The following is a 26,490-nucleotide window of genomic DNA, read 5'->3' on the forward strand; positions in this document are numbered from 1 at the left end:
ACTTACTTCTGAGTAGACATGCCTAGGCTTGGGCTATGGGCCGGCCCTGCTCCCAAGAGAAGGGCCAGACCCAGTCGCCAGCCTTCCATTCTCCACCTTTGCGCCGCGCAGCACCGGCGCGGTCTGCGCGCACAGACAGCAGCACCGATCGCGCGCAGACGACGAGGCTTCCGCGACTCTGCGGCCAGGAGGAGCGGAGCGGAGCGGGGGCGGGTCTCGGGAGCGGGGGCTGGAGGGAGGCGGGGAGCGGGGCGGGAGCCGAGAGGAGGGCGCGGCGGCGGCGGGTGTGCGTTGCGCCTTCCTCTGCGCTGTGTCCCGGAGCCCGAGGAGCGCCGCCAGCAGCAGGGCCGGGCGGCAATGGCTTCCATGGCCGCGGCGATCGCCGCCTCCCGCACGGCCGCGCTGAACGGCAACCGGCCGCTGGACGAGCGGGAGCGCAAGCGCTTCAGCTACTTCTCCTCGCTGAGCCCCATGGCGCGCAAGATCATGGCGGAGAAGGAGCGCATCCGCGAGCGCTACGGGCCCGACTGGGAGCGGCTGCCGCCCCGCCAGCAGGACGAGATCGTCGACCAGAGCCTGGTGCAGCCCCACATCCAGGCCCGCTACGCCGCCCACCGAGGGGCCGCCCGCGCGCCGCCGCCCCCCGCCTGCTACCCGAGCCTGCGCCTCAACACCGGCCAGAAGGTCGTGCGCTTCGGCGACGAGGTGGGTCCTCCCTCCCTTCGGGCGCTCTGTACCTGCTCAGGAACACTCTTGCTTTCCGGCTGGCTGGCTGGCTTTAGAACCACCCCCCAGCTGGGAAGGTTCTAAAGAACCGAAGCCTCCCCCTGAGTGTCGACTAGGGAGGGAGGAGACTCACAGCACAGTCCTATGTATATCTACTCAGGAGTAAGTCCCATTATGTCATTGGGTCTTACTCCCAGGAAAGTGCACATTGCAACCTTAGAAATCCAATCCTATGTATGTCTACTCAGAAGTAAGTCCCATTGTTTCCAATGGGTCTTACTCGCAGGGAAGTGTGCATAGGATTGCAACCTTACAACCCAATCCTTTGCATGCCTACTCAGAAGTAAGTCCCATTGTATTCAATGAGACTTACTCCCAGGAAAGTTTGGATAGGATTGTAGCCTTTCAGTAGAAGGAAAATGAAGTTTGGGTTGATGGGGAATTGCAGAAAGGCCTTTTGTGTTCTTTCAGGTGGGGCTTATGAAGACTTATTCCTGGAAATATTCATTTCTAAGAATAAGTCTTCATAAAGACTGGATGGTGCCCAGAAGAGTTGTAGGGAGTGAGTACCTTGGGGCATGTCCCTTCCCCTCCCTTAGGTTAACTTGCTCACACATATCAGACATTTGGGATAATAAAAGGGTTTTAGTGTAGAGGGCATGCATAATGATTTGTCAGGCTTATGCCCTTCCATGGCCCACAAAGGAGAAGGTTTCTACCTGGTTGTTGCACTGAACCTCTTGCATGTGTGTGCATTTCTTTGACAGGTGCTCAATTACTCTGGATTTTCATTAGCTAATAAAGGATGTCATGGAATCGTGTTGGCTATAGAAACCCCTGAAACAGTTCCTTTATTGTTGGCAATGCTCATTTACTCTCTTGGTGATCAAGGGATCTTTCTCACCCACCACAGCTATATCTGTCACTGCCCATAAGCCTTGTCAGTACTTTTGGAAGAGACTGTTGCTCTCTTGTGAGAAGGCTTCTTAGTGGGAGTAGCTGTGAAGTGTCCTGTTGTGGCTTTGGCACTCTAAGTGCATGTTGCAAAATTAGGTATGTATTTAGAGCTGCCACCCCACCCTGAGAGAAGAAAGGCTAATTTGCATGTCATAAATATAAGCGATGACTCTTCCCCAATTAGCCATGTTGGGCTGCAGAAGCCTGGATGACAAGTTCAAAAAATGCCATGATCCTTCAGGGACTGTTGGCTACTTCCCTGAGCAACAAGCTTTCTGTGACTTTTTTCCCCCCATCTCAGATGCACAATGAAGACTGAGAAGTTGTTTGATGGATTCACACACCCTTCAAATTTGCCTATTGCTGCACTAAAAGGAGAGGGCAAAACGAAAAGGTCAAATGGGGAAACTTGATGAAGTTGCATTTGTAAAAGTCCTGTGTTTTCATTTTGCAGCTGAAATGGACCAGAGTCCAGTTCACTCAGTTGGCTGCATTCTCTGTGAAGTTACCTTAGGCTCATAGAGGCTCATCCAGGGTCATGTGGCAGCTTTCTGGTGTGAGCTGGAAGGACACATGACAATACATACTATTGCCTTGATGGGTGTGTGTGTGTGTTTCCCCCCCCCCCAATGAGCTCAGGGATTGCACACACTAGTGCATGTATACACTTAGAGTTTGTCAGACAGTACTGTACTTGTGACATGTAATATGCGTTCCTGGGACAGCTGTGCATGAACCTGAATTCCGATGATGGCATAGTCCCCGAAACAGGCTGAATCCTTTTCAATTGCATATTGTTGCTGTCAGGATGTGTCTTAGAAGACTCATCTCATTCAGTGAACTTTTTGTCTTTCTACGTACATATATATCTACAGCCTTTTCTCTCTGTGTCATATATCCATTTGGTCAGTTTTGTGGGCAGAAAAGCAGTGCTGTGATAATTCAGTTTGCTTTCTACGTGCCATAGAATGCTTCCTCTTTTTGGCTGCAACAGGTGAAGATGGCATTGATACTATCTGGGGTACTAGATTGACTGCCCCTTAAGTTTAAAAGCAGATTACCTGAAGATGCTACCTCTAGGAACGCATGCTGTGCATGTATTTCATCTGTGCATATCTTTTGGAGAATGGTACAAGGGCACAGTAGTAACCCTGAGCTTATAGTATTTAATGAAGTGGTGGTGGTGACTATTATATAATGCCATCACCTTCAGTAATCAAGGACAGCCTAAGTATTTCTTCTAGGAAATGAAAGATAATAGCAGCCTTGTCATATATTTATTTGGAGATGAGAATCCACTGGAATTTTTCCCCCCTGACTTTTTAACCATAGAGCATCAGAAAAATACTTATGGACTTAAAGCATATCCTCGTCCGTCCAAATGTGGCTAGTCTCTCAGAACAAATTCCACAATATCTAGTATCTTGGTACAGAGGCTTTCAAACATTCTGCTTTCAGATAACGCTTTCCACATGGGCATGTAGGAATCCCCAACTGTCTTCTCTGAGGATCCAAACACATTGCAGTCTCTTTTTGGACCTGTTCAATAACAGACCTGATTCACACGCATTATGGTCCTGATGGACCTTGTGTGTTGCTGAGTTCACCATGAATGCTCTCTTGTGGCTGCAGTGTTGTGGGTGGCATGCTTCTTTTCAGGTATGCTTTTCCATATTTACAGATCTCTTTAGCAGAACAACTCCTGATAATATTCCAAGGAATCCCAGTCTTCCTCTAATCCCAGTTTGAAAATGTTTACCTTGGTAGGACATGTTTCCCCAATATACACATGTACCCAGGTAGAGTTTAGGATAGTGGTTCATCTGGTTAGTTTTTACAGAATTCTAGGTCCAGTTATAGTAATTGAGTGGCAGGTGCGGGTGTGGATTAGATTAAATGTTGACGAAAACACGGAACCTATAGTTAGAAAAAAACATGGAACTGATCGTTAGAAAATGTTCAACTACATAAAACACTCAAATAAAAGAGAATTTCATTCACTGGCTCTTTTTATGGATGAATTTTTAGAGTAACTCAGAGAGAGTTGCTTAACAGTGATCCTAAGGGGTTCTGAGCTGTCTGTGACAGATCAGGAGAGAGATCTTGGGGTGGTGGTGGACAGGTCGATGAAAGTGTCGACCCAATGTGTGGTGGCAGTGAAGAAGGCCAATTCTATGCTGGGGATCATTAGGAAAGGTATTGAGAACAAAACGGCTAATATTATAATGCCGTTGTACAAATCTATGGTAAGGCCACACCTGGAGTATTGTGTCCAGTTCTGGTCGCCGCATCTCAAAAAAGACATAGTGGAAATGGAAAAGGTGCAAAAGAGAGCGACTAAGTTGATTACTGGGCTGGGGCACCTTCCTTATGAGGAAAGGCTACGGCATTTGAGCCTCTTCAGCCTAGGAAAGAGATGGCTGAGGGGGGACTTGATTGAGACATACAAAATTATGCAGGGGATGGACAGAGAGATGCTCTTTACACTCTCACATAACACCAGAACCAGGGGACATCCAATAAAATTGAGTGTTGGGAGGGTTAGGACAGACAAAAGAAAATATTTCTTTACTCAGCGAGTGGTTGGTCTGTGGAACTCCTTGCCACAGGATGTGGTGAAGGCATCTGGCCTAGATGCCTTTAAATGGAGATTGGACAAGTTTCTGGAGGAAAAATCCATTATGGGTTACAAACCATGATATGTATGTGCAACCTCCGGATTTTAGAAATGGGCAATGTCAGAATACCAGATGCAGGGGAGGGCACCAGGATGCAGGTCTCTTGTTATCTGGTGTGCTCTCTGGGGCATTTGGTGGGCCACTGTGAGAAGCTGGACTAGATGGGCCTATGACCTGATGCAGTGGGGCTGTTCTTATGTTCTTAGATGGTAGGAAGATCTTGTCAAAATTCAAACGGAGGAAATGTTTACACTTCACATAAGGAATATGGCAGTCCTCTTCATGCTTTATCAAGAAAGCCTGGTGGTATAATGATTGTGGCTATTCCAAGTTTTACGGCACCTTCTAAATTGTCAGGTTTTCCACTGCTGCTATGGAGCCAGGAAAAACAAGGGTGTGGAAAATGAAACTTAATGGTCTAAAGTGTAAGTGTTTTTAGGTATTGGCAGAGTTTAGGTATTTACAGCAAAGCCACTGGAAAATGGAGCACGTGCCTCTTTGCAAGAAAAAAAAAAATCTGCATCGCATGACATTAAAAACTCACCAGCGTAACCGCTTGTATGAAATATGACTGTCTGAGTGTACCCTAAACACTTATTTGATCTGAGTATCAAATCAGTTTAGGGTATCTGAGTGTTTAGGGTACCCTGAGTGTTTAGGGTATCTGAGTGTACCCTAAACACTTATTTGGTGGTGTTGCAAAACTTACGATTGAGCTTGGTCTCTGTTTAAGGGGATTTGATCACTGCCCAGCTTTAGTAAAGCACAGCACCTGCTGATCTCAGACCATTCGTTGGGTGCCAAGAGTATCTCTCTGCAATTGCTGGTTTCTTAGTGACACTATTGGCAGATTTCAAAATGGGCTGGAAAGGGTATCTTGGGAACACTGCCCTGGTATGGCACTTGGACTGCTTCTCCCAAGGGGCGGTGCAGTAGTGGCAGCATTTGACAGACAACATTGGTTGGTTCTCAAGGAAAGTCTAACTTTGTTTGGTCTGGCAACAGACCTTGTTTTTGTGTGGTCCTTTCTTCCTTCTAGCTCTTCTCCATATCACTAATCACTTCCTGGAAATGGTCAGCTATGATCTGTGTTTGTCCTGCAAACTGGGATTATAAAACGGGTTAATCCTGTTTTACTGAATGAACAAAGAAACATAGTTTCCTATTCTGATTTAAAGTGGAAAGATGGTTGCCTCAAATCAGGAGTCAGTCAAGATTAGCAGATGAGGGGAGGAGGGAACATCTGGTCACAGGGCCCATTACATTACTAGCCAGGAGAGAACTCTAGTGAAGAATTTGAGATTTCTCCAAGCAGTCTCAGAGAAGGTTTGGAAAGAGCCAAATGCAAAGAGAGACAAGGTGAGCTTGCCCAGTATGAATGCTGCAACTGCAGTTCCTTTTAGGATTCCTAGGTGCCTTGACTGCAATCACTTTTCAAGATCAGGTAAGGGCTGACTTCACATGATACTTAACTTTGACCTTAAAAATATGGGTGGGATGCTATCTGACCTGTGATTCTAGTCACCTGTCTTGCTGAAAATTGCAAGCACTGAAGTGGCTATTTGTGGCAGATAGTGGCTTCTGCAGAAGATGACTGCTTTGGGAGGCTGACTTTCTGCACAAAAATGGCGCATGTGAACTCCCCCCCTCCACACACACACACACACACACACACACACACATACTGCATGCCTCTGTCCCAGGTTGGGTTCCCTTTCCCCCATGCAGCAAATATTGTTTTTTTTAATGTAAAAGGACCTCTTTCAGTCCTCTTTGATCAACAATGCCATGCATAATTTGCACTTTAGTTATCATCTGAAAAATCTCTTCCCTGTTAAGAGTAAATCTAAAAGGTACACTTAAACCATTGAAGTTCTTGGAAATCTGTTTCATTGTCTGCATCTTGGTGACTAATTTCCCTCTCTTAATTGTAGTTGAGGCAGGTAGTGTCAAACTAGTTCTTCTACTATCTCCAAACATGGGTCAAACTTGTATGCAATGAACTCATAACCACATGCAATTTGCAGTGAGTGGAATTTGTTAACTACAGACTGATATTGATGCACAAGATGTTTTTAAATACGGCTCGAAGCATTTAGACCAGGGGTGTCAAATATAAGGCCGGTGCGGCCCTCAGAATCTCTTTATCCAGCTTTGGGTTCACCCAACGCCACTGCTCTCAGCTGTTGAGCTGTGCTGAGGTGTCACTGCTGAAACAGCAGCCCACGTGTTCATTGGGCTCTCCCATATCTTGAAAATATGATCAAGATTTACATATTTTCTCTTATTTGCAGCTAATGAGTTCCCAAGTGGAAAAAAGTGCTTACTTCTGGTAATGACCTGATTAGTGACATGACTTCCTGCTTAATGACATCACTTCTAGCCCTCAGAAGGCATCATGAATGCTATTCAGCCCATTGTATGAAATGAGTTTGACACCCTGATTTGAGATGCTGTACTTTTTCCATTTCCTGTGTAAAGTACACCATATAGTGCATGTGGTTGTGCATACATGTGTATTATACCTGGAGGTTTCTGATCCAGGAGTGTGTTGAATCTCCTTTGTCCCATGCAACCAAATCACTTGAATGTCATTCTGTATTCTTGGTCCTTTCTGGGATACTAGTAAGTATTTGATTGTTTGTAGAACTGTTATATCAAATAGCAGAAACAGACTTGTTTGCATCTTAGGAATCTTGATGCTTACCTGATGGGTTGTCTGGGTTTTGCTTTCATCATCATCCAGTTGCAAAGACAATACCGTTAAAATGCAATATAAACATAAGAATTAAAAAAAGTTACAGCAAAACTATTGTTGAATAGTCAGAATAAAATCTGAAATTTTGTGGCAGTTAACCTGAATCTTATCTAAAGAGAGACTCCTTGCCTGCCCTCCAGAATAGGTGAGAAGTCTGGGTACCCCTCCCCCCAAGCAAGGGACTTCCCAAGGAGGCACCTGCTACTGCCAGAGCCCTTCAGCTTCCTACTTTGACAGAGACAGGTGGAGAATGGCCTGCTTTGCAGTCTGAGTCTGCAGGTGGAGGCATTTTTTTAGATACCACGGGGCCTTGAAAGTACCTTCACGTGTCACGTGACTTTAGAGGAAAAAACCACACTTGAATAATGTTCAGAAACCAACTGGAAGGTAAAGTAGTTCTTAAGAACAGGTGGTACATGTTCTCTCCTGCTGACATGAGTCAGGCTGACCATGACATTTTGGACCCTTTCAGCTGTCCGCAAGACAACTTCTCTCTAAAGTGCATGACATTTGTATAGACCACTGGTTTTCAAACTTTTAGCACCAGGACTCACTTTTTAGAATGAAAGTCTGTCAGGGCCCACCGGAAGTGATGTCATGGCCGGAAGTGCTATCATCAAGCAGGAAAATTTTTAACAATCCTAGTCTGTAATCCTACCCACACTTACCCAGGAGTAAGTCCCATTGACTATCATCACAAGTCAGTCTTGTTCCTTTGGGATGTGCTCATGAGTGTTTGCTGGGTTGTGCCTCCTAAGGTCTGAAAAACAGAATTTGTTACATCCCACACTATTGGCCTATAAAGAGTTTTGTTTCTCTGTGGGGAAAAAAAAACTCAGTGGACATAGGTGCTCAGATTCCTGTAAATTAGTGTGAGGTTTAAACCTTTTACGTAATTTGTGCATGCTTAAAAATACCATGAGTGCATTGTGATGCTCAGTTGGAGAGCACTGTAGAAAAAGAGTATTTAGTTTACTTTGGGGGACCATTAGGAAATTAAATTTTTTTGTTTTTCTGTTTCCATAGCATTTCCTACAATCAGTTTAATATATTATTTTACGGTGTGTTCCACTTGCGTCCTCTGTAGATTGAGAATTGGCAGTGGGGATTTTGGTTAAAAATGATTTGGAAAGACATCCTTTAAAGAAATCAAGAACTGGGAAATGTGCTCTGATTGTTCCAGCTCATGCCATGAGTATGCCCAAAACTGTTAGATTCTCCCTGGTGAGTGTCAGTGAAGGTCATACCCTTGGCAAAACAGAATTGTGAACACTTGTTGGGAAGTTGCAAAAACTCAGCACTAACTGTAGCTTCCCAATCAGTGTATTCTTAATTGGTGCCTGTTGTATTATAGACACTGGCATTCTAATGAATGCATTGGTATACTTGCATGATGGTGCATGTAAGTTTTTTTTCCCCCTACATTGTTGTGAAATGAGACAACTAGGATGGTATATGATAGGGGTTCTGGTGTTAGACCTGAAAGATGTAGGTTCAAATCCTCACTCAGCCATGAAACTTCCTGGGTGACCTTGGGCCAGTTGCTATCTTTCGGCTTAACCTACCTCACAGGGTTGATGTGAAGACACAAGGAGAGAAGGAACCATGTACATGGCCCTGAGTTCCTTAAAGGAAGGGTGCTGTTAGAATGTGAAAAATAAATAATAAAGTGAGTGTGTGAATTGATAGTCCTTGGGGAAAAGGGATTTGAAGAAAAGTGGTTTAGAAACTTTTTGTACCGCTGGCTCTAACTGTGTAAGCTGTCATGATCTTCATGTTTTTCCAATATTTAAAAAAACAAAACTATTATGTAATAGAGCTGCTACTGTAATACTCTTTAGTTACCAACAGAGAAATCTTTGTGTTGATTTGGATAACAGAAGAGTTATTTGGCTGTTCGACACTGTTGGATGATCAGATCTCAGCTTATGTCATTTGCTGTCAGGAAAGAAAGCTATCAGTGTGCAACGTCCCATTTTAAAATTCCAGTCTCGTTTTTCTAACAAGCTGCCTGGATGTTGTAGTTAGATATATATACTTTTATGTATTTGATGCCTTGCAGCTGGCTGCTGAGGTTAGCTCTATGACTGAATTCTTGTTTGTGGATGGCATTTCTGTCATGAGTTCAAGTGTGTGCAGGGGTCCACAGACAGAAACACCATCTCTTTAAATATGCTGCAGGGTGAATGAAAGTTGAGTGTCTTGGCATCTCTTTAGGGGAAGTGCTCGATTTCTTTGTATGTTTAAATCATCAAGATGGATTTCTAGTTTTTTTATTCTCTGTACCGCAGAAGATTTATCGTAAATGTTTCAAAATGTTAATTGGGGGTACTTTCGCCTATTCAGTTTGTTGGGCTCAAGTTTGCTAATAATTTCTGCTAGGTTGTATTTTATCATCTTTCCAGTAAATTGATAGCCTAGTCCCAGCATACTTTGAGGTTTCAACAAAACATCTCATATACCTTGGTGTGGCCACTTGACGTTGTCATGTATGTGCCAAATCAAGAAAAGTAAAGTTGCGTAGAGAGATGTTCCCAGGGGCTGTGCCTCCACTTTTGAATTTTTCTTCCCTAGAGGCATGTTAATTATGATTAACTACATAAAAATTACCTGCCCGAGCTTTTTGGAGTAGGGCAAGTTATAAATCAAATCAAGAAAATAGATTGTGTCTGAGGGCTGGCTTTAGAAGTTTGGTGAACATTTTCAGGCTGAGGGTATCATTTATGGCTAGCTTCTTCTGCATGAACACCAAGAAGTAGCCTAGATGGACTCCCTTCAGAGAACTCAAAACAGGGGGAAGAATACTTTTTCAAAATATGCTAGTTTAATAATTACATGAGGCAATAAATGTGGAATGATGGATCTTTTAACATCCCTGTAAATCTCCCACAAGTCTTAAGTGTATAGAATTCTTTGATATAAAATGGTATGGCATCTGTCTAGATCAGTGCTTCCCAAACTCCTACAAGGGAGTTGGGAGCACTGTAAGTATGTGCGAGGGAGGGGGAAGGCAGTAGAGCGACCCCCAGGATTGTGCTACTGCTGGGGATGGGAGGGGGGGTTTACTTACCTGCAGTCAGTGCTCTACAGTCCTGGGGGGGGGGGGTCTGGGTAGTCCTCTACAGCACTCCCCTTGCCTGAAAAAGTAAAAAAAAATGGGCGTTTCCAGTTTTCATAATGAAACAGGAAGTGCTCATTTTCTTCTTTTTTTGAGGGCCCCTGAGACCCTCCAGGACTTCAACCTGGCTGCAGGTAAGTTTAAAAAGAAAGCCTCCCATCCCTAGCAGCAGCGCAATCCTGGGGATCGTGTTGCTGCTTCCCCTTCCGCCTCTTAAAGGAGAAGGGACAAGCACTTCCCTGGCTGGTGGGTTGTGACCCACCAGTTTGGGAACCACTGGTCTAGATATCAACTGTAGTACAAAATAGGTATACTGTAATGACATGCTTGTCTTAATTTGAGTACATAAATTAGTGAAGTCTGCAAGGTAGCAAGCAGAGGGTTTACTGGTTGCTTCTTGTCGGTTCTACCTCAGTCTGTTAGCTGACTAAAAGAGAGGTTGGTGAAATCCTTCAGTTGGCCTTGTGTAGAAGGTCCATCATACAGATCTATCACTTTGGCGTTTAAAAGTGTGTGTGCTTATTTGTGTGTGACTTATTCTTCAATTTTATTTCAGGATATTACCTGGCAAGATGAACACTCTGCTCCTTTCTCATGGGAAACCAAGGTGTGTTAAACTATTTTATTCCTTCTTGAGGTTGGGCTACCTTGGGCTAATTGTTAATGGGCTTCCATTTCTTTCACTTCAAGGCCAGGTTATATCACCATAGTGATTTAAAAGGGATTTAGTGTGGAAGGCAACTCTTTCTTCTGGTGAACGTGCAAGCTATTAGTATTACATGAGCTTCCGGAATATAGGTTCTTATGAAGCACTGCCTCTTGGGACTTTGTGTAAGCCGCTTTGAGCTTGATGGATGAAGGTGGGAAATCAAAATAAACTATGAAGAAAAGCTTAGGTGATATGTAGGGCTCTTAATATGGCCATAGCAGTTTGTGCCACTGAGTTCTGTACAATCAGAATGTATGGTGTTTCAGATGGGTCATTGACTACTGTATATTCTGCGTTTTTTTCTCCCCCTTGCAACTTCAATTATTATAGCGTACAGAGTGTGAACCAACAAGTCCCTGGTTTGAATCATACTTCAGACAAGCCCTTATCCTCTTGGCCGCATCCCCTCCCACCTTCGATACTGCTGTTTCTTACAGAGCCGTAATAAGGATTACTGAGATAACAGGCATGCTTGCACTGGTCCTATTGCACTACCTATTGCAGTACTTTCCTCTTTGTTTTAAGGATTCCAGGTGGGCTGTTTAGAGGGGAGGGGGAGGAAGAACAAGCCCAGGAAAAAGAAAGGAAAGGTGAGAGAAGTCAGGCTTGCCTTTTACCCCACTACATGAGAAAATGTAAAATGCTATGTCAGAATGCCAGATGCTGTGTCAGAATGCCAGATGCAATGGAGGGCACCAGGATGCAGGTCTCTTGTTATCTAGTGTGCTTCCTGGGGCATTTGGTGGGCCGCTGTGAGATACAGGAAGCTGGACTAGATGGGCCTATGGCCTGATCCAGTGGAGCTGTTCTTATGTTCTTATATGCACATTTCTCAAGGTATCAGCTTGACAGCCTAGCTTGGTTTTATATGCATTCATCAATCACAGTTGTGAGGAAATTACTCCCTTACCAGAAAAGTTCCATTAAAATGAATGAGAACCCGCACTTGAAGAAAACAGTCCGTTGTATCTTTCAAGCCATCAGATGTGCTACAACAGAGTTGGGGGTTCATTTGTATCTATGCTCTCAAGAGGCAGTTGTTTCCTCCAGCAATAAAACACTTCTGTGCAGTGCACACTGCAACCTCGTTGGGGGAACCAGAGTTACTACTACAGGAAGCAACCCCTTTTTAAGTGGATAGGTGTGTACTCACATTGTTTTTGGTTGTTGGAAGAAGCTGAAAGACCCTTTTGGTTCTCTTGCATGGGCACACTATGCTATTGTTTATTTTGAATGTACCCCAAATCCTGCCTCTCCAAGGTCAGTCACGGCGGCAGTTTCCTTATCTCTGACTCTTGTGCAGAGTCCATGTTGTCTTGAGCATAAGGAGCACCCATATGTCATGCTGCATTCCTTTGGCTTTTCATTAAAAGCAATGTTACATGTAGTCTTGTGGTTGATGCTGTTCTCTTCTGCTTGAATAAAATAGGTTTTGCTTGGGGATGGGAATGACACAACAGATCTCAAGCTTCAGGGTCAAGCTGCGCATTAAAAGTAGTTGCATGCTTCCTCCTCCTATTTGATGACCAAGAAGCAACTCCTGGAGTCTGATCAGGAACAGAAAAGCTGGAAGGGTGAGGGGCTGCTCAGCCTTCCCCCCTTTCAGGTTGTCCTTGTTTGATGACAAGTGGCATGATCCTAACATGAGCACAACAAGGTACAGTGCCAAAGCACTAATTACTTACAGCTTCTCATATTTTGGGGGCTTGATCCATGTTGCTAAACCTATGCTTTCAAATTAGGACTTGCCCATGAATGCACCACAGTGCATTCTAGGGTGAACCTGGGCAAAGAGAAGGGCCTCAAGGAAAAGGAAGAGATTGCAGGGAGCTCAGAAGCCTGCCTGGAGCACTCAAAACACAGTGGTCACTGTACAGCGATAGGGGAAGCTCTTTAGGACTCTTTTCCTTTACTTTCTACACATTTTTAAAGTGGTCCCCGCTATCCAGGGATTTGCAGTATCCACAGGGGGTGGTCCAGAATGGAATTGCTGTGGATACGGGAGGGGGAGGGACACCTGCATAGTATTTTTTTCCTGGTTGGTATCTTTTAATTAACAAACTAATAGATGAATTTCTTTTGCCCTTGTCTTTTCTTTATCTTTATACATCAGTGATGGTGTAATAGAGAACTAAGGACCCAATCCTATCCAACTTTTCCATGCTGATGCAGCCACAATACAGCCCCAAGGTAAGGGAACAAAAGTTTTCTTACCTTGAGGAGGCCTCCATGACTGTCCTCCCCCCCCCCAACCACAGGAGTCAGCACATATCCCATTGCCACGGCTGCATCCGTGCTGGATTGTTGGATAGAATTGGACCCTAAGTTTCAGTCTGTCAGTTCAATCAGTGTCAGGTTCTTATTTTCTAACTCTTGGACTGGAGGGAGAATTTGCTTCCTGATACCTTAGATCAGGGGTGTCCAAAGTTTTTGGCAGGAGGGCCACATCGTCTCTCTAACACTGTGTCAGGGGCCAGGGGAAAAAAAGAATTAATTTACATTTAAAATTTGAATAAATTTACATAAGTTTTGATAAATGAATATATTAAAGATGAACTTATATGAATGAATAAAGGTCTTGCAATAGCTCAAGGCCTACAAAAGGCCTTGCACAAAGCAAGGCTGGCCTTTCCTTTTCACAGATGTGAAACAGCAAGCAGTGGAGAGAGCCCTCATCCCACAGCTCACACGAGAGGTCAAACAGTGGCCCTCACGCTGAGAGCAGTTGCTTCTGGCCAGTGTGGGCTCCAACAAATCTCCAGAGGGTCAGAGGCTCATTGGAAACTGGGGGCTCCCTGAGGGCTGCATTGAGAAGCCTCGAGGGCTGCAAGTGGCCCCAGGGCCGGGTTTTGGGCACCCCTGCCTTAGATTGTTCTTAGAGGGATTTTGTGGGGTTTTTGTAAATTCTCATTTTGCAGGCTTCATTTCAAAGTTTGTAGTGTTTTTTCCCCCCTTCTATTTTGAGATTGCAAAGCCAAAAGCTTGTCTTGGCTCTGCATGCTATCTGTTTAATGAAATGCTTCGCATTCCCAATGAGTGAATAAGGGATACAAAAATAACTCGATGGATTCTTGTGGTCTCTTCGGGTTTGAGTACAGACTTTGTGAGTGCAATGGGATCAATGTGTCATTTAATCTTCTTCTGAGCATCTCTGAGAGAGCCACGGGGCAGGCTTCATCTCTTCTAGCCTTGGAGCTTGTGCCTCCCTTTCAGGCTAGAAGGGAAATGGAGAAAGGCAAGTATGGCTTCATCTTGGTGACCAGAGTAGCATCACAGGGGGCATATGATTTTCTGTGGCAGGAGTGATGTGATGGATGAAGGAGAGGGGAAAGAAGTATAGTTTTCAGCGTAAGTGGCCAGCCCCTGGTTAATAACTCAGCTCTGTCAATAGGGTGCGAAGAACTAGAAGCATTCAGTTTTTAGATCTCTTGACAACGATTTAGCTAAAACTTGTGAGTGTATTTTTTTACAGCTCCAATAAAATTTATGAGGTATCGCCACTACCTCCAAGAGGCCTGTTGTCAATTCTCCTTTTTAAAAAAATCATTTTGAGTACAGTATGACCACAAGCTACAGAAAGTGGATTGTCCTATTGGTTCCTTTGACTTTCCTCCACTGTCATGACTAGGATTATGTTAGGGGCGCTAGTGTATCTAGCATTGTGGCCAAGTGGCTGACTGCAATCCTGTGCATATTTACTCAAAAGTAAGTCTACTTAAGTTCAGTTGAGTTTATTCACAAAGGTGACAGTCTCTTGGGTTTTATTCACAAGAGGATTCTGTCATTTGGGTCTGCTGTACTGGCAGCTGTCTATTACGTGGGGGTTGCTGGAAATCTGTGCATATATTAAACATGCAGTGATTGAAAATATATTCCTGTAGGAACCAATGTAACTGGTATAGGTTTGGGGAAAAATCATCATACATTCACACTGATGACTGGCAACTTGCCCAAGATGGAGTAGGGAGAGGGTTGAGGTTGGGGGGCTAATGAAAGGGAGTAGCTACTGATGTGACACTGAAAGCAACAATGAAGATATCGGTAAGGAAACAGAGAGCCCGATCCTATGCATGTCTCCTCAGAAATAAGTCCCATTATAGTTAGTGGGACTTACTCCCAGGTAAGTGTAGATAGGATTTTGGCTGCAGAAAGCAGTAAGTGGGAGCTCTGTGAGCATTTTTTCTTTCCTTTTAAAAAAATATTCTGCCTTTAGTGGCCCCTCTCCATGCTTGCTCCTACAGCTAACTGACCGTGTTATTTCAAAAATTGTCAGTGCAAAATAGACTTCTGGTACTAATTTGCAAATACAGGTGGACCCTCGTTATCCACAAGGGTTCCATTCCGGGACCCCTCGTGAATACCGAATTCTGCATGAAACCAAGTCACACGAATTTCGGGAACCACCACCAAATGCCTCTGGAGCCGTTCTGAGGCTTGTGGATCCTGTGCACAGCCTTCCATGGCTTCAGAATAACCTCCAGAGGTCCTACAAGGGCACTTCTGATTTTTGGCCGAAAATCAGAAGTGCCCTTCTAGGACCTCCGGAGGCCTTTCTGAGGAGCAGAGCTCTGGTCGCCTCTGGAGGCTTCATGTTGAGCCAAAACCAGTTCAGTGGGAGTCTGGAGGACCCACGTTGAGCCAAATCCGCAGATCCAAAATCCGTGGATAAGTAGTATTCTTATCTGTAGTGCTATTTCAAAAACGTATAAATCAAGACTGTGTTACAGGAGAGGTGTCTGTACTGTGTTGGGGGTGGGCCCATAGATAACGCTGTTACAGAAGTTGAAATGAGCCTCTGTTATATTATGCCTCCATTTTGAATACTTTTAATGTTAACACTGCACAAGACCAAAACTCAGATAGTGACCTGGAGCCTGTGATCCTGTGTTTCTCCAGTGGCCCTGAATTGCCCGGGGATGGAACTACAAAAGACTTGACAATCTTAGTTGATAGCACTAAACCTCTAGGTACCTTAGATTTCTCTGGCTGTAGTGGAGGCATGCAAAAATATTTTGCTGTCAGTTATTTGGAAAATGAGAACAATGTTTACATTGCAGAGATGCCAAGGCTCAGGTGATTCTAGCTATATTGCGTTGGGGGGGGGCAGATGTCAGGATATCTATGCAATGTTCAAAGATGACTTTCTACAAGATTGCAAATGTTTACAAAATCATTCTCTAAAAGATGAGAGAAGGAGATGAGGCTGTTGGTGTTTAGAGGGAATTTTGAAGACGATCAGATTGGTGAACTCAAATTCTGCAAATTGGAACAGGGCGGCATGAGACTTGTGACCCTTCTCTGATCCTGTCCCTACCAGCCTACGGAAACCCAGGCTGTTGCTGTGTGGCGGTGCTTCCATGGGCCTGTTATTCTGGGGAAAGGCCATGGCAGGCCAGCTCCTTCCCACAAGCATTGCATTGCCTCCCACGGCCTGAACACGTAGCAAAAAACAGGATATGTGGTTTGTGTAAGACATAGTGACTTCCAGCTATTCTGGACTGAGAGCATTCTATTGGAAGAATCCTTCCGCCCACTTTCCTCCCTCGGTTGCTATATGCCTCACTCTTGACAGAGTGCACTGAGGGCATTGTTGCCCTTTTTACCTTGCTTCAGGAACCTCTGTGTGTTTTTCCTTCTCCGGAGCCATGGGGGGGGGCCCTTGAGTGATTGACTCCATCTGAAAGTCCCTGGGAGGCTGTTCCCAACATGCTGTTCTGATTGTTAACTCAACAAAGGTCCAGTTTCTGTTTGAAGTAGAATCAAATGGTAATAGTTTGTGTGGGCTATATCTACTGATGTGGGTTGGAGCATTTTTTTTCACTACTGTATTTTCCTGCAGAAAATCTTTCACTCCTCCAAATGCATCGTTCCATAAAATTAACTAGGAACATATGAATGGGTTCAATACCAGTCAAACTGAGCCATTTCAAAGCTGAAATTAACTGCTGTGTGTGTACATAGCCCTTTGAGCTCATGCAACAGCTAATATACTGTATTATTCAGAGAGTTTTTTCTTTAAAATCTGAAACAGTGTTAGGACAGTGTAATTGTCATGCATTTAAAATATTACCTGTATCCAAATAAAAATAATGTTCAACTAAAAGCTTTGAATTTATCTGACAATAACATTTAAAACACACTGAGTGTACTTTCTTGAGTTTTTAAAAATCCAGATCAAACATTTCAGTTCCACTACTTTAGCTTTTCGAAAAAAACTTATTTTTATAGCATGTAAAATGAACATGACATGCTTTTAACTTGTTTTCTTTTAGTCAAGGGAAGTCAAACATGGTAAATCAAATCAATTTAGGGCAATTTGCATTACTGGCTGTACCGCTTCCACCTCAAGATGGAAATTAGTATGTTTTGAACAGTCATCTGCCAAAAATACCCCTCTTTTTCTATAGAAAGCCAACATGTTTGGCATGTTTTTTTTCTATGTGCATGGGCTCTTTTACGGAGCAGCATTGAAACATGCAAACTCCTATTGGCAGGAAAGGTACAGTCTAACATAGTACCTCTTGATTCTACCACCAAAAACAGAAGCTGTGGTGGAGCCATGAAGAGAGAAGCAGACTCGAGTCCGAAGGGGAAAGGAACAGATATACAGTGGGCTCTTGGTATCCATGGGGGATCCCTTCCAGGATCCCCTTGCAGATGCCAAATTCGGTGGATAATGAAATCTGTGAGGGGGCCAGCGCAGTGCAGCAATTACCATGGGGCTGTGCCCTCCCCTCTGGAGGTCACGCACGGCCTCCTCAGAAGGCCTCCCTAATGTGAACAGAAGTCACTTCTGGTTTGTGCTGTCAAATTCCGTTCGCATCCGGGAGGTGTTCTGTGGTGCAGGGAGGAATCGAGTGTTCCCACATGAAATGACTTGGACTGGGTCCCTGGTAAGCAAGGCTTCACGCTCCATAACTACATCCTGCCTATCCCCATTCTGTCAATTGCATGCAGGTCAGTTACAGAAGCCCTATCATTCTGAGAATTATTTTGGCCTTCCAAGTGCCTGAAATGGCACTGTTGTTGTTTAGCAAAACTTTCTCTAAATAGCTGCCTTATTTCAGCAAGTATGCTGGCAAAAGATGAAGAAGATTCTTCAAAATTACATTTAGCTGATGCTCTCATGAGTTTGGCACTCTGAAACTGGATGTTTCAGACAGATGAAACAGATGTTCTGTGTCCTTTAGGCTGTTTTACCCACATTCAGCAGCTCCAGAACTTAGCAGTTTCAGTGTAACAGTGTCTTACACTATTGTACATAAGAACATAAAAGAGCCCCACTGGATCAGGCCAAAGGCCGATCTAGTCCAGCTTCCTGTATCTCCCAGTGGTCCACCAGATGCCTCAGGGAGCACACAGGACAGCAAGAGACCAGCATCCTGGTGCCACTCCCTTGCATACTGTAGAAGCAGCCTAAGGAAAAACACAGCCACTTTTAGAAAGCTAGTTCTTGCAGAGAATAGATTGATAGGACAGTTCTTCCTGCTTTCTTGGAACAGAGAGCAGAAGCCTTACTCACAAAGGGGAAGCCAGTGCTATAAGCAAAGAGTCTTTAAGAAAAAGATGTGCTACTTATTGAACACAGTTCTATGTGTGTGGTGCATTTTTTTTTTAATTGCCATAATTGCGTCACTAAATTTATGCTGGATATTTTTTAAAAAATAATTCTCCTTCAAAATAAGCTTAAATCTGTAGGGTTTCTCCCCACCCTGCAAGGTTAACAGAATGAATTATGCCAGATAAGCAGGTATATTGCCAAATCTGCTTAATCTGCACAACTTGTATAGGCTGCACAGTTCCCCTTTGCTAGCTTTCGCATTCAGGTTGCACTTGTACGAAAAACTGTGGTTATGTGCAAAACCAAGCACTGCCTGCAATTGATTCCTAGCAGTTGTTTGAACAGCCTGCAGCCCTGTCTACCTATTGCACCCCCTCCTTGCAATCCTGATCCCCCTGATCTGACTGTCCCAATCCTCACCCCCCCCCCAACTTCTGTCCCAATATATTTTTGGAATTAATTGTTTGCTTTTAATTCCTAACAGAGTCAGATGGAATTCAGTATTGCTTCCCTGTCGATCCAGGAACCAGGTGGAGTGGCACCCCAGAATGAACAGAAACAACAACCTACTAAAACTGCTCCAGGCCCCCCAGCCCCCAAACCTTCACAAGGTGTTAAAATGCCAAGCGCTGATGGGTTAATTTCAGCTAGGAAAGAAGAGGAGTCCTCTTTTTGGAAGATAAGCGCTGAGCGCTCCAAGTGTGAAGGGGAGCAATTGGAGTTCTATACCCTGACTCCCAGCCAGATCAAATCAATGGAGAAAGGAGAGAAGACCCTTCAGCCTTATTACAGGCAGGAATCTGGTCCAAAAGAGGCCCCTAAAGTAGAGAAGCCAAAACCAGAAAAGCTGGTCACCCCAGTTCTTGCCACTCCATCGATACAATGGGAAAAGCCTCCTCCTGGCCAGCCCTCTGTCAGTTCCCTTGATGTCCCTCCTGAAACTGCAGAAAAACTGTCTACTGGTGCAAAACATGAAGATGGTGATGGCAGTTTCCTATCTGACTTGCAAACATTTGGTCAGGTAAGGCCCAGGTTTAACCCTTGCTTTATCAGGGAGGACTGCTTTGCAGAAAGCTACCACCACCCCAGTTAACAGCTGTGCAAGAAGATGAGGGGTTCTGTGTTATAAACCCTTCCTAAGCTTGTTTTCTTTGTATCCTGCCGATTAGAAATCTCGAATTCACATTAATGCGAACGCAGTGTCCTTTTCCATAAGGGTGTGTGCGCTGAGCATTGCCTGAAATAGTGCCCCCTGTTCTGTAAATGGATCTCCATGTGGGAGTTGCCTTTGTAGTGTGAGGTAGCAAGCAGAGTCTCTGTTGTAGAGGTATTGTTCTGTATTTGCAAGGGCTTCACCCCCTCTTCCACAAGCAGGAAAAAAAGCCATCTGTACACACCAGGTGCCAGCCACTCATAGCCATGGCATATCAAGGTGTAGATTCAGTCAGTATTTGATGAACTCAGAGCTTGTCAACCACCTTTGTCTGGTTGCCTAAGGCAGATTTGAATGTCCTGCTAGTGATCAGGCAGAAAGACTGAAAGCTTGTTTCCATATAATAAGGGCAGCCATTCACTCTTAAGGGGAAAACCCCAGTGTCCTTCCTGCAAGGACATTGCCCCTTTGAGGGCAGAGTTGCAGAGACAAAACTTGCCTCCAATACTGGTCAGCCCAATCTCTGCTGAGAGTCCACAAATTATGAGTGGCCTCGGTAGCAAACCATAATTTCTAATCATCAGTGAGAATGGATTGAGTGGCTTGCTGCACTTATTTGAGTACAACCAAACATTTTAAGAATGGCTCTTGTATTTTGTGTCAAACTCTGACTTTTTGATGTGAATTTAGAATTCCATAGCCCTATATTGGGGGGGGGGGGGAAATTGGCAGAGACTTGGAGATATGCACAGGCATACTCAGTTTTTGTTGTTGTGTCAAAGTGTACGTCACAGTATTGTTAGTATTAATTTTCATCCTAGGTGGCCTTTAATTATTCACTTTGTCTAAATTTTGTCTTCGCAGAACAATACAAGTAATGTTATCTTGAAGACAGGATTTGATTTTCTAGACAACTGGTAAAGAAACACCACATTTCAACTCTGTTTTGGAGAAGAAGTGTCTCTCACTCTCCTTTTTTTTGTTTTGTTTTGTGACTGGCTTCTATGTGTTCTTTAAAAAACAAAAATAATAATTTTCCAGCTCTTTTAAATGTTGCCTTTGTACTAACACTTTTTGTAAACCAGATGGTTATTTGTACTTTGGAATGGTTCAGTGTTAGAAAGTGTCATGTTTTGGGTTTGTTGAATTCTTAAAATTCTCTTACAAGGTGATTGATCATGTTGGGGGCAGACAGGATACATTTCCTAACGACAGTGTATATGGGCAGGGAGGGGAAATCTGATTAGAAAGAGAGATGGAGAAATGGAGGCCACCTGACAAAGGCACCCACTTTGATTTGTACACTAGTGAAAATGGCTTGCAAGCTACAACATGAGTTATTTCAAAGAAGAAAAATTGTATTTAAAAAGATCTGAGGTTTAAGCTACTGAAGCACAAGCTCAAATACCAAAATCCATGATGCCTATTTCAAATAAACCATACAGAAAATAAGGCCACCGATTTAAAAAAAAAAAGAAAAAAGAGAAGAATTATTTTTGTATAGGTATTTTTAGTTTGACCAGCTTTTTTTCAAATTGCTACTCACCAATTTGCAGGATTTGGGAACAGCCTCACCTGATAAGGCTTTGGCAAAGGAAGCTCTTCAGAGCAGTGCTGTAACAGGACTTGAGAAAATAAATTGCTGTAGCTAAAAGTGACATGAAGGGGGGAAATGGAAAAAATATGGAATATAGCTGGTCCTTTTATATTAAATATGAGTAATAATCTCTTGCATCTTTTTGGGGAGCAGGACTCAAAAAGGTAATCTATTGATGCTTCTTAGCATTCCTGGTAATAAACCTTAGGGGCGTAGATCGCCCTCCCTCCTCAACAAGAATTTCATACGGTAATATGCCATATTTATGACACAGCATTATGAGATGCTTTTAAAAAAAACCTGTTGATTAAAAAATGTTTTTCTTGAGGAGATGACTATCTAATTTCTGGTGCTATTTCCTGTAGTAGGAATTGAACTCCCATATGTTACACATTCTCCTTAATGTGCTACACAGTATATTGTGTCTGTCCTTGTTTTTTTGCTTAACTTATAGGAAGTTCCTTACATTTTGGAATACTAAAAGGCATTGTTTGCCAGCAGACTGAAATGGTACAGCCCCACCTACCCCTTTAGGATTCTACCACTTCTTCTGCTGTTTGGACTCATTCTTGTCTAGTGTTTTAAACAGATATGAATAAGAACATGATGTCTCAGAAGTGCAGCATTGTTTTCCCATCCTGCCTCCACTGTGTCCCCATCACCTTCAAGCCTTAATTCCCTTTATGCACAACTAGTGATCTGTTCAATCCAGTACCAAAGGTGACTGACCTCCTGCTTTGTTATCTCAAACTGGATATCCAGAATTATCAACCCAGTTTAGTAGCCCCATCTGTGCAAATCTATCAGTACCCACATGGAGCTCTAGCAGTTTTTGTGTTGGGCTAGATCTCTGTAGGTTAAAGAGCCAAAGTGGCACCTTCACTTCGTTCTGTGCAGTTATGATAAGCCTGTAGCAACCTTAAATTTTCTGTTGTTTGTGTGAACTAAAATGAAGACTTGGGTTTCTTCTGCATAAATTGTGCATTACTTTTCTGCAGTAGGGAGGGAACAGGATTTGTATCAGGACAGCTTGGGGCGGGAGGGTGGAAACCATTTACCCCATGCCCATTTCTTGAGTTAAATCTACTATCTCAAGTTGTTAGTCACAGAGAATGTTTACGGGCACAATTTGTGCCTGTGTTCCCTTGGCTAATAGCTTGGGAGGTGGGGGAGGATGATTTGTATTGGGGCCGCAGTGGTTATGGGGGAGGTATTGCCCCCCCCTCACAGCTGCAGTTCAGATCATCCCCCCCCCCCCATACTGGATGTTCCTGTCATGAAATTTCCACATTGCATGGTAGACATGTGCTGGGGAGCTGTGACTAGTTGTGCATCTCCCCCATCAGACTTTGTTTATCATTGGCATCACAATTGTGCTGTGGTTCCATGCACAAATTGTGATTCCGTGTAAGTGTGAATTGACTCTTCAGGCCAAACTACGTATGACATTAAACCCATTATTGAGAGACAAGTTAAAACTGAAAGTGTGTCTCTTGTTACAAAAGCAGCGTTAGGTGGGGAGGGGAGGTGATGCAGTGCAAGATTGCAGGGAGACAAAGAACCACTTTTTGCTACAAATAGTCCTTTGGATGGGAAATGACTGGGAGGAAAATGTCAATCTTGCTCCCTATGTGCTGTGGGCCCAATCCACTTGTAGCTGTTTTTTTGTAGGCAGATACACTTCTGGGTTATACCCATCTCTTCATAAAGGGTTTATTTTAATGTGTAGTCTAACTTAAAAATGCGGATGATAAAGCAATAATGCTGTAGTTACTTGACGTATTCCAGGCAGTTCAGAACAGCAAGAAGAGGCTGAAATTAACACACTGAGGTTCTGAAAGCCTTTGAAACAGCTTTTTGGTGTTTTTTGGTGTTTTTGTTTTGTAACTATGTTTATAATTTTTGGAGGTCACTTGAATATTTGTGTTAAAAAAAAAATTCCCAAATATTCAGAAGGGTTTTCATTTCTTAAAAAAAACAAAAAAAAAACAACTTTCTGCCAGTTAAGCCATGAATCTGAAAAACCTAACCTTGTGCACAAGATAGTTTGGCGGCACTGTGTTCTGTAAAATGACAAACTTGAGATCAAGTATTTTCAGTTTAATCAACCAACACTGTAAGGCCAGCAATCCTATAACACTTTCCTGGGAGTAAGCCCCTTTGAATACAGTGGGATTTACTTGAGTAGGCTTGCCTAAGATAGTACTATGCCAGTTGCTCCCAAACTTACTGAGGTCATGGTGCCCCTGCAGCCTCTTCTTCCCAGCGCAACCTGGTGCCGCCATCTTGGCTCTTGCAAGATCTAAGGTGGCGATGCCCAAATCTTGTGAGACTTCATGAGACCCAAGGTGATGGCACCTGGGAGAAGAGGTAGGAGGAGCCACCGGGGACATCCTGCAACACCCCTGTGAGTGCACCACAATGCCAGAGCATTGCGATGCGCACTTTGGGAACTTCTGCACTGTGCATTTCTTGATTTGTTGGCTCCAGGGGAGAATACCCGAAGCCAGAAGAAGCATCTTTACTAAGATCTCGAATGGAAATCTGACATGACAGAGTGGTAGTATCTGTGTGTGTTCCCTTTGTTATCCTTCAGAGTCTTTCCTCTTGCACATGGAGGGATAATCTTGCTGATGTTCTCTTGCACAGCTCCCATTCATGTCAACAAGGCTTATGGAGGAGAACTTCTCAGCACATTTTACCCGTTGGAACCAGCAGGCCCATGTATGTTACAGAACTCTGTTACAGAATGTACTTATATGTTACTGAATGTACTTGCTGCATTCAGACTTTCCTGTACTGTTCTTTGAAGGCTAATCCTGATTCTTTTCCCTTTCTTAGATATGTTTTTACCAAAGTTTGTACTCGGAGTTGAACTTGGTCACATTTTGTATAAAATTACTACTTAATTAAAGTCACCTGAAGTAGCCCAGCCTCTCTTGTTCTCATGTCCTTTCCTCTTCTGTCTTGGACCTGGTTGTCATGTTCTTGATTCACATCAGTTGCTCTTTGTAAATATTTAGCTCAAATTTATTTTCATGGGGAGAGAGCTGGTTTTCACCAGTCTGGAAAAATAAATTCAAGCTAGAATCTTATGTTGAATGCAGTGAGGGAAAGAATTCCCCCCTTGAACAGATTGTTCAAGGGAAAAAGGAGGTACGAATCAGTCTTTTGCATATCAGGTAGGTAAGAGTGTGTGTGTGTGTGTGTGTGTGTGTGTGTGTGTGTGTGTGTGTGTGTAAGTGAGTCCCACTGAGGTAACTTGGGCTGTTGTCAAGTAAGCATTTAGAGGACTACAGCCTTGTATTGCAACTTATTGAGTTCAGTCTGGTGTGTATGTGTAATCTGAATGGACTTCAAGGATCTTTGCTGGATAGCCATGCCTATCTCTGAAACTGAAAACAGTGGCATTTTTTTGCCATTTCTTCCACCCCCCCCCCCCCACATACTGGTAACGTTCTAGGGGATGAGATTCCACCCTGCTTTGGCACAGTACCTGTGTATATGCCCGCAAGGCTGGGGGGGATGTAGCATAATGCCCCAGTTGAAAGTGAGCTCATTTGTCATGAATTCACTAAGCAGTCTTAGGCAAGCCACTTCCTCTCGACCTCAGCAACTGTAATGGGTATAATAATCCTTTACAGGGTTCTTGACGGATACTAAGAAGAATGTACATGTGGAGAAATTGTTGGTTATTTGGTTGTTGGCATCCTTCAGTCTCGGAAGACTATGGTATCGCACTCTGAATGGTGGTTCTGGAACAGTGTTCTCTCCAGTGCGCAAAACCTGGGTAAAGTAGATATGGAGGATAGACTGTTTCCCATGCAGCAAATCCCCCCTCTCCACGTCACTGAAATGGTCCAATGGAAAGGCAGAGGCCAATACGGTTGGTTCCAGCCGCGTCGCAGGAGTTGCCATGAACTGCCTCAGGGACTCCGGCTCCGGATTTTGCCTTGAGGTTGACTCCTGAAGCCTTTTCCATAACTGGATGTAGCCACAAGGCAGTGGAGGTTTGGGATCAGAGTTTTCCTTCTCTCAGATGAGCTGCCTTCCCAGGCTGAGGATTCCCATCAACCCGGTGGCTGTTTAGTTGCCTCTTATGACAAGTACAGCTAAACTGAGGGTCTATTCTTATCCCCAGCCCCCAGGGGAAATTGGTTATTTATGGGCATAAGCTCCCATGTTGCTTGGAATGAAAGATTAGTGTGGGTTCCATAACACCACCCAGCCCTATCACTTGCTCCAGGAACATGAGCTGTGATGGAGACTGGATCTAGGAGGCATGCATAAATGCCATGGTAGCATCAAGTCTAATATACTAAAAATATTGAAATGAATGGGGACCCACCGGAAATGGGCTCGCAACTCACCTAGTGGACTGCCTGGTCCCAACCCACAGTTTGAGAAATACTGGATCAAAGTACTGTAAAAGGGATGATGGAGGACCTAGGCATGGTTCCCATAACACAATAACAAATGGGTAAAAGGGAAACCTGAAAAATAAAAATCTCATGCAACTTTTTAAACTAGGCAATCCTATGGTTATTGACCTAGAAGTAGGTCCTGTTGAATTAATGTGTACTGAAGACTGTGCATATTAGTTTCCATGATAGGTTTTCACTGCTCTAGTTCTAGTCAAAATATTCTCTTCAGCAGTAAAGCCCATCAGTGTATCTCTCGAGGTACTAGGAAAATGCAAACCTAGATCAGTGGTATTCAGTTAGCAAGCTAACTTTAAAGCAAGCAGGATCCTCTGCCTAGAAATAGAATTATCTAGTTCTGTTCCTAGATTCTTGTACAAAAACCCATCTATGAGCCCATCTCTTTGCAATCCAGTGATAATAGCTTTCCTTTACTTTTTTAAATGAATAAAAAATAACTTGTGGTCAAATTGATCAAGGCCTTATAAATTTCAGCCAAGAAAACACAGGCAGTGCGCTGCTTACATCAGGAGGAGACAGAGCAAGGTTTTATTTGTCAGCTTACGTTTGCTGGCATTCTATATTGTAGCAATTTGTAAGGACAGAATTTCCAAAGTCCTCAGACTGAGTCAGTTGTATTATGTAACGACAAAGCAACTCTAGCTATATTTTTGTATACTTGTGGGAATTATGATCTGTTTGGGTTAACTTGATCAAAGTCTACCAAGTATTCAACAACTTTTGAGAGCAGCCAACAGCTGAGCACAAATGAAAGAAGCAAGACAAGATGGACAGGAGGAAATCAGCTCTCT

The 26,490-nt window shown here is 43.7% G+C and overlaps 1 protein-coding gene across 1 annotated transcript; it reads left to right on the forward strand.

Annotated features, from left to right (window-relative positions):
* The first annotated feature begins 273 nt into the window (after nucleotides 1-273).
* C1H1orf198 (chromosome 1 C1orf198 homolog) lies at nucleotides 274-24,189 on the forward strand. Its single transcript, XM_066616674.1, has 4 exons — nucleotides 274-705; nucleotides 10,794-10,844; nucleotides 18,992-19,528; nucleotides 20,525-24,189. Exons 1-4 carry the CDS (start codon nucleotides 358-360, stop codon nucleotides 20,579-20,581), a joined length of 993 nt encoding a protein of 330 aa, XP_066472771.1. The 5' UTR covers nucleotides 274-357; the 3' UTR covers nucleotides 20,582-24,189.
* The last annotated feature ends 2,301 nt before the right edge of the window (nucleotides 24,190-26,490 follow it).

The sequence above is a fragment of the Tiliqua scincoides genome, chromosome 1, assembly GCF_035046505.1.
Source record: "Tiliqua scincoides isolate rTilSci1 chromosome 1, rTilSci1.hap2, whole genome shotgun sequence".
Taxonomy (NCBI): domain Eukaryota; kingdom Metazoa; phylum Chordata; class Lepidosauria; order Squamata; family Scincidae; genus Tiliqua; species Tiliqua scincoides.